Source organism: Carlito syrichta, unplaced genomic scaffold (genome assembly GCF_000164805.1).
Source record: "Carlito syrichta isolate Samal-C Ts95f unplaced genomic scaffold, Tarsius_syrichta-2.0.1 Scaffold287895, whole genome shotgun sequence".
In the NCBI taxonomy this organism is placed as follows: domain Eukaryota; kingdom Metazoa; phylum Chordata; class Mammalia; order Primates; family Tarsiidae; genus Carlito; species Carlito syrichta.
In genome coordinates, this window is record NW_007231991.1 from 124,273 (window position 1) to 132,919 (window position 8,647).

Below are 8,647 nucleotides of genomic sequence, written 5' to 3' on the forward strand. Positions count from 1 at the left end.
ACTCGCCAGGCTCCTGGGGTCTGCCCCTGCCTTTTCCCTTCTCCCTGCTCCCGCTGGAAGTCCTGCTGGTTCTTGTTGAAACACAACCAAGGCTGGGTGCAGGGGCGCATGCGCGTAATCGCAGCACTGTGGGAGGCTGAAACATGAGGACTGCTGGAGCCCAGAGTTCAAGGCTAGTCTAGGCAACATAGCGAGACCTCGTCTCTACAAAAAATAAAAAAGTTAGCCAGGCATGGTGGCACAAGACTGTCGTCTCAGCGACTCAGGAGGCTGAGGTGGGAGGGTCACCTGAGCCCGGGAGTTTGAGGCTGCAGTGAGCCGTGGTCCTGCCACTGCGCTCCAGCCTGGGCAACAGAATAAGACCCTGACTAAAATAAAATAAAAAATGAAAAAACAAACCCATTTACTTCTCTGTACCCTGCACCATCCCCACCCAGGTCCGGGCCCATTTTCTCTCTTTGGATCATGTGGTCACGCCTCTCACTGATCCATCCCATGCTTATTAGTCTGTTCTCCTACCGTCAGAGTGGTCCATTAACACATAAGTCACATCGTGTCACTACTCCAAACTTTCCATTGGCTCCTGTTTCACCCAGAGTGACGCCCTTAACTGCCTGCAAGGCCATCCATGCCCCAGCCACCATGCCACTTCCTCTCTGGCCTCATCTCTCTACCCACCTCTGTACTCACTCCCCTCCAGCCAGAGTAATCTCCTTGTGGTGTACAAGAGGCCCGTGTGATCTGAGTGGTTTGTTCTGGTACCTCCTGCACCTAGAACAGTGCCTGGCACACAGTAGGTGCTCAACAAATATCTGTTGCATGAATGGATGAGCTGATGCATATTACATCATTGTACCTTGCCATGGGGACCAGAAGAACACAGGCAGGTTGGCAGACAGAGACTGGGGGAGGAGATCCATTCTCAGGGGGGAGAGTGAGCTTTTGCTGCTTAAGCTGAAGCATAGAGAAGAGAGGGAGGAGTTGGCAGAGGGAAGAACTTAGAAATCAGATTCCAGACACAGGCAGCAGTATGCGCTGTTCATCGCCTGGACAGTTGGGGTGCAGACTCTGGCCCGGTGCCGACCGCACGACAGGATTAGAGTAGAATTTGTGGAATGAGTTAAATGAATGAAGAGTTGCTTTTCAGGGACATCTGGGCCTCTGGCCTCTTCTCTGAGGCTTCCTGGTCCCAAGGAGGGTACAGGAGTTAGAGTCAAAAAACTTGGGTGTTGGCATGAACTAATACCATGAACCTGCTGTGTGAGCCTGGGCAAGTCACTTAACTGCTCTAAGCCTTAGAATCTGTAACTACAACATAAGGATCCTCTCTGTCCATTTTGTAGGATTATTGCAAGGATCAGTCTAGTTTAATGATCAGTATATCCCCACCATCTCACAACGCCTACCCCGAGTTACATTTTAACTTACACCTTGGGCTTTTTTAGAGACAACAAAATAGGGAACCGCTTCATGCAGGTGGTCTCTTCGTCACTTATTATCTTTCTATATGTTTTGCTTAAAGACATAAAGAGGCAAATTAAAGAGATCCACTCCTCTTCAAATTTGCAATCTCAAAAAATTCCACCAGGAACTTAGACTCCTTCCTTCTAGCAGAGATGGAAGTGTATGTATTCATCCTGCCTCCATGTTTGTTCCAGGTGCCAGGAAGCGTATATCTAAATATGGCATCCAGTATTAGTAACTGTGTTGCGTCCAACATTCTGATATGTTTATTTATTCCTCTTCCTATTCAGTATTAGGAGAACTGGATTCTATCCTGGCAAATCACCTCCCCTGTCTGGGCCTCAGCTTCTATGCCTTTACATTCAACTAAATTGGAGCTCATTTCAGTAAGCTTCAGGAGGACTCCTGCATCCCCAGAAATCCGAGTGCATTATTCACAGCACAGGAGTCCAAGTTGTTGCTAGAGTCTATAAATGGGTTCCAAGACCTAAAGAATAGCCATACAATTTTGATGGAAAATGTCCTCAAGGTCGATTTCAAGGGGTGTGGAGGTGTGTGTGTCTGTGAGCCTCTTCACACTGTTTTAGGGGGCAGGGCACATCCGGTCGCTGGTATGGGCCTGAGGGTCTCTCTCCTTCCCGGGCCAGGATGCTGCTGAGGAGTCCTGTGCGCTCATCTGCCAGGTCTTCCAGATCATCTATGGGGACCAGAGCATTGAGTGTGTGGACCGGGCTGGCTATCACTACACAGCCACGCCCGAACGGCCATGGCTCTGCAGCCGCAGTGAGTACCTGGGCTCCTGGCCTCCCCACCTGTGGAACATCCTGAGAGGCCAGGGGAGGGAGGAGGCCCCAGGACTTGGGGCCAAGGAGGTCTTCAGTGTACCCCCAATATGGAGGCAAAACAAAATTTCCATTTTCATGATGACCTTAGACTTAGCTTCTTCAAAGATGTTTGGGTTGGCACATTCATAGAGAGACCCCGGAGGGGACTTCTCTCTCTCTCTCGTGTTTGTGGCCCTGTTCTACAGAAGCCTAGGCGGGCGGATTGTCTGCTTACTGAGCTATCCATCCAGCCCCACAGGTCCAGAGTTTAAACACCAAGGTTTCCAGATGGGTCTTTGGATGTACTTGAGGGCTAGAGTGAGAATGAGGACCGACTGTGTGCCAAGCACAGTGCCAATGTGCCATGTCCTGCTTAATCCTGATGGCAACCTTGTCTGTGTACCCCCTGTGCCTGGCATTGGACTGGGTATATCACAGGTGCTCATGAAGTATTTTTTGAATGGTTGAAAGATCTCTCTGAGGTCTCATGATTCCAGTTTTACAGAGGAGGACATTAACGCCCGGAGTAGTCAATAAATGCTCCAGGTCATGTGGCTGGTAAGTGGCAGAGTCAGGATTCCATCCCAAGTCTATCTGAGTCTAAAGCTTCTGTCTGCAGCAACTTCACCCCAATGCTGCCTTCAAGGCCAAGGGGTGAATTCCCCCAGCCACAGTCACCTGCACCGTGGTCCCTGTAGCTCCAGCAACATGGGTGCGGGCACTTTTTTCTGGAAGCCTCCCCATCTGCGGGAGCTGTGCTTGCAGGGAGGCTGGGACAGTTCATCGACTCTCACAAGAGTGATGAGCAAATACATGAGAAGCTCAGCAAATATTTACCGAGCACCCACTACATCAGATCCAGTGCTGACCACCAGGATGTAGCGGCGAGCAACGCCAGATGTGGCCCCACCCTCACGAAGTTTGCTTGGCTGAGGCAAGCTGGCAGTCATTAAATAAGTGCACAAATAAATACATCACCATAGACAGGATTATGGGGATGCATCACGAGGAGTTGGTCTCACCTGGGAAGTCAGGGTGAGGATGTGACACTGAGCAAGCTGGGATCAGAAGGGTGGGGCCAGTTCCTGGACACATGAGACCACGGGACTGGGAAGAGAGGAAGTTCTCACACAGGGCTCTTCCTTGTAAAGGTTTGAGTCCCTCCCCCTTGCAAATTCTTTTTTGTCTTGCCTCAAACACACCCGTTTACAAAATGTTCCCTCACCTGTTCCTTCATCTGCTATTCCCAAGGCCCCCATAAGGTAGGCAGGTGATGTTCCCATGCCCGGAAAGCAGAGGACCAGGAGAGCAGAGGGGGCTTGCCAGATTTGGCTGTGTGTTGGTAGCAAAGGCATAGCTAGCCCCAGGATGCGGCCGAGGTTAGGGTGGTTGGTCCCTGATTCACCACTTCTGACAGTCCCTCTGCCTGCTGGTCCCAGGTGAGAGCTGCCGCACGGACGGGACTTATGCCTATGATGCCGACTTCAGCTGCTGCAGCTCCCTGTGAGTACGGCCCTGGTCAAGGGCTCCACCCTGCTCCCCCTCCTGCCCAAGCAGGGCCAGCGCTCTGGGAGGGTGGGAGAAGTGGCCTATACCTGATATGTGCAGAGACACTGGGCCCTGGGCGGGGGAGGGAAGCTGAGTGCCCAGGCTTGGCAGCTCTCGGGATCTGAACCCCTGAGAGAACCGGGAGCCACAGAACCCAGGCGTGGGTCCACATAGGTCTGTGCTTCTCTCCCCGTCATCCAGGCACAGTAGCCTGCAAAATCCAGGATCACAGTGAATGCCAACAAATAATGTTGGGTTACTTTAGTTTTGGCTCCAAGTACTATAAAACCCTAAAAAAAGAGTAGACTAGCCGGGCTTGGTGGCTCAGCCTGTAATCCCGCGCCTTTGGGAGGCTGAGGTGAGTGGATTGCCTGAGCCCACGGGTTCGAGACCCGCCTGGGCAGTGAGACCTCATTTCTACAATAAATCAAAAAATCAGCCGGGCGTGGTAGCGCACGCCTGTAGTTCCAGCTACTTGGAAGTCTGAGGCAGAGGGATTGCCAGAGTCCAGCAGATTGAGGCTGCGGTGGCCAGGAGTGGCCACTGCACTCCAGTCTGGGTGACAGAGTGAGACTCCAACTCAAATAAATAAATTAATTTAATTAAATTAAGTTAAAGCATTTCAAGCTGGCACAGTGGCTAACTACTGTTCGAGACCAGCCTGAGCAATATAATGAAACCTCATTCCTACAAAAAAAATTAAAAAAAAAAACTCGCCAGGTGTGGTGGCACACCTGTAGTCTCAGCTACTTCACCTGTAGTCCCAACTGGAGAGAGGCTGGAAGGAGGCTGGGGCAGGAGGACCTAAGCCCAGGAGGTCAAGGCTGTAGTGAACTGTGATCATACCACTTCTGCCTGGGCAACAGAGTAACACTCTGACTTAAAAAAAAAAGAAAATCAGTTGAAAACATTACACAGGGTGATCAATCTCCCCAATTTGCTCAGGAATGAGAGGACTCCCAGGACATGGGATTTTCAGTGCTAAGCCCAAGAAAATCCTGGGCAAACTGGTATGAGCTGGTCAACCTGGTTGTTACTAAGGACTTTGGGTTAGCAAGTAGCCGTCTCTGCCAGTGATGTACACCCTACTTTTCCCCCTCATTTTAGTGACAATATATTTGCCTTCCTTATACTGTGTGCCCTTAGGCTAGTCCTTAAACAACCTGATATCTGCTGGGGAGATGAAAATTATAATAATGACTAACACTGCTTGAGTGCTGTGTGACAAGTGCTGTCCTATAAAGCACGTCCTTTAATTTATCAACAGAGCAACATGACAACAGCTAGGACTTACTTGTTGCTTATAGTTCATGATTCTAAGTGTTTTACAAATATTAGCTCCTCTAATTTTCACAAAAATACCAATTGTTACCATCCCATTTTACAGATGGAGAAACATAGCAATGCGGAGATTACGTTTAGCTTTCCCAAGGTCATGTAGCTGGTAAGCTGTAGGCCTGGGATGTGAACACAAGCAGGCTGGCTCCAGAATCCATACCTTTTTTTTTTTTTTTGTTGGAATCTCACTCTGTCGCTCAGACTGGAGTGCAGTGGCCACTCCCAGCCACTGCAGCCTTGCCTGCTGGGCTCCGGTGATCCTCCTGCCTCAGCCTTCCAAGTAGTGGGAACTACAGGCACGCGCTACCATGCCCGGTTAATTTTTTGATTTATTGTAGAGATGAAGTCTCGCCAAGTTGCCCAGGCGGGTCTCGAACCCGCAGGCTCAGGCAATCCGCTCACCTCGGCCTCCCAAAGCGCTGGGACTACAGGCTGAGCCACGATCCTGGCCCAGAATCCATACCTTTAACCAAAAAGCTCTACTGCTTGTCTTTGGGTAATGATGGAAGACGGTTCTGGAACAATTTAGAGGCCAGGAGGCAAGAGTCAAGATTTTAATTAAGCAATATTTATCGAGTACCTTCTATGTGCCAAGCACTGTGCTGTGAACAGGGGATACAGCAGGAAACAAGGCAGAGACTGGGCATGGTGGCTCATGTCTATAATCCCAAAACTTTGGGAGGCTGAGGCAGGAGGATTGCTTGAGCCCAGCCTGGAAAACATAGCAAGAGCCTGTCTCTATAAAAAATAAAAAATTAGCCAGTTGTGATTGTGTGTGCCTGTAGTCCCAGCCACTTGGGAGATTGGGATGGGAAGATCGTTTGAACCCAGGAGTTGGAGGCTGCAGGGAGCCATGATCATGCCACTGCACTCCAGCCTGGGTGTCAGAGTGAGACCCTGTGTCTAAAAAAATTAAAGTTTTAGTTTTAAAAAAAGATCAAATGATGAGTAAGAGCTAGCTGCGCAAAAGGTAGGGGAAGAGAGGCATTTCAGGCAGAGGGGACAGCAGCACCTGCAAGGGCTCAGAGGTGAGGAGGTACTTGGAGTATTAGAGGAAAAAGGTAACTGGAGCCCAGGAGCAGCGGCAGGCACAGTGAGACAGGGCTGGAGAGGGGGCCGGGCCAGCTCGTGGACGTGGAGCCAACGCAGCATTTAGGATGCAGCCTCAGAGCATCAGTCACTGAGCCTCCCACTATCAGCCTGCCCCAGGGAGAGGAGCTGGAGCTAGTGAAGTCCCCTATCCTCCCGCCCCTGCAGCAATGGCTCCCAGGACACCTTTGAAGCGTGTTACAGTGGCACGTCCACACCCTCTTTCCATGGCTCCCACTGCAGCAGCAGTGACCACAGTGGCCTGGGCCTCGAGCAGTTGCAGGATTACATGATCACGGTGAGCTGGGGCAGGTGGTGCGCAGAGGCCGGGAGCTGGGCCAAACCTGAGGGTATTTCAGGAATCGTGTGTGGTCCTGGACATAACTGAAGCAGGCGCCCCTGGAAGTCAGCATGGGAGATGAGGTCAGGAGAGCACACTGAGAGCAGCTTGTAAATGGCCTCAACTAATGCCAGCTAGCATGGATTGAGTGCCTGCTGTATACCAGGCACCATTCTAAGCATCATTGTGTGTCATTTCTTTTAACCCTTTCAACAACCCCAAGAGGAAGGGGCCATCTTTATCCTCATTGGGCTGGTGAGGAAAGCAGAGGTCAGGGAGGTTGTTACCTGCTCAGGATCACAGGGCTCACCCATGAAGCAGCCAGGATTTGAACTTGGAAGCTTGAGTTTATATCCCATCCTTAGACACAGCCTGCTGGGTTGGGTATCCCCTGAGTGGGCCGTGGGCAGGTTTTCAGAGGAGGGCCGGGCCAAACGCACCCTTAGAGCAGGCTCCGAGCCTTTTAGGCGGGGGCTGCTGGTGGGGGTCTGTGGGATGGATCTTGAATGTGCCCCCCACAGTTGCGGAGTAAGCTGGGGCCCCCTGAGATCCAGCAGTTTGCACTGCTGCTGCGGGAGTACCGGCTGGGGCTGTCCATCCAGGACTATTGTGCCGGCCTGCTGAAGCTCTACGGGGACAGGCGCAAGTTCCTCCTCCTAGGTGAGTCCGCCCCACCCCGCCGGGGTCAGCTAGGCCCCGGCTGGGTTCCTGCCTGTCCCAGGCTGGAGCCTGGCTGGGAGTGCTTTCTCCTTATCTTTCAGCCTCTGAGGAGGCCAGGACTATGAAATGCCTGGGGCAGAGGGAAGGAGGGAAGCCCCAGCTGCAGAGAGGGGAAAGGGCTTGTCCCAGAGCCCAGACATTGCTGATGAGAACACAGCACTGTTGTGGCCATTTCTTCTTCTCTGCAAGGCTGGGAGAGGGAGGGATTCGTGCCATCTTACCCCACGAGAGACCCTGAGGAACTTATCCAAGGTCATTCAGGAAGAGTCATAGTAATAAGCTAACATGGGTTTGGCAGTTACCATGCACCAAGCATCATCTCACCGAATGCTCCCACTTCTGGGATGTCAATACTATTATTTGTCTCCATTTTGCAGGTGAGGAAACAGGCTCAGAGTAGCAAAGTAAAGTACCAAAATCATATGGTTTGGGGGCACTCTGTGTACAGGATACCTTACTTAACCCTCACAGCCCTGCTGGGAGAACAGGTGCAACTGTCTTAATCTTCCCAGAGAAGACAGTGAAGCTTAGAGTGGTTATTTAATGAAAGCCACATAGCTAATAAAAGGACTACAGCGACCGTCATCATAACATCAAAACCGCAGGGACCTAACCCACAGTGAGCACTTACTGTGTGCTGAGCATGTCACTGACTCCAGGTTGCGGTACTCGGCCGGGGCACAGAGCCGAGGCGCGGCAGGTCAGGACTTGAAAACTCACATCTCAGCCGGGCTTGGTGGCTCAGCCTGTCATCCCTCGCCTTGGGAGGCTGAGGTGAGTGGATTGCCTGAGCCCGCAGGTTCGAGACCCGCCTGGGCAACTTGGCGAGACCGCCTCTCTACAATAAAAATCAAAAAAATGAGCCGGGCGTGGTAGCGCGCGCCTGTAGTTCCGGCTACTCGGAAGGCTGAGGCGGAAGGATCGCCGGAGCCCAGCGGGTCGAGGCTGCGGTGGCCGGGAGCGGCCGCTGCCCTCCAGTCTGGGTGACAGTGAGACGCCAACTCAAACAAAGAAAAAAGAAAAAACTCACGTCTCCCCGGGGGCGACCCCTCTGCCGGCGGGGAGGGCTGACCCTGACCCTCCTGTCCCCGGCCCGCAGGCATGCGGCCTTTCATCCCGGACCAGGACGTCGGCTACTTCGAGGGCTTCCTGGAGGCGGTGGGCATCCGCGAGGGCGGCATCCTCACCGACAGCTTTGGCCGCATCAAGCGCAGCATGAGCTCCACGTCGGCGTCCGCGGTGCGCAGCTACGACGGCGCGGCGCGGCGGCCCGAGGCGCAGGCCTTCCACCGGCTGCTGGCCGACATCACGCACGACATCGAGG

General features: G+C 52.5%; 1 protein-coding gene across 1 annotated transcript in view; it reads left to right on the forward strand.

The window, feature by feature from the left end:
* The window catches only part of CCM2L (CCM2 like scaffolding protein), a gene marked incomplete at its 3' end in the record, with an annotated part of 68,330 nt that extends 59,684 nt beyond the window's left edge, over window positions 1–8,646 (forward strand). Inside the window, exons 4-8 of the mRNA XM_021710001.1 lie at window positions 2,112–2,247; window positions 3,728–3,791; window positions 6,432–6,561; window positions 7,125–7,263; window positions 8,423–8,646. Of these exons, the coding sequence (XP_021565676.1) occupies window positions 2,112–2,247; window positions 3,728–3,791; window positions 6,432–6,561; window positions 7,125–7,263; window positions 8,423–8,646 (693 nt within the window). The remainder of the gene's footprint in view (window positions 1–2,111; window positions 2,248–3,727; window positions 3,792–6,431; window positions 6,562–7,124; window positions 7,264–8,422) is intronic.
* Between the last annotated feature and the right edge of the window lies 1 nt (window position 8,647).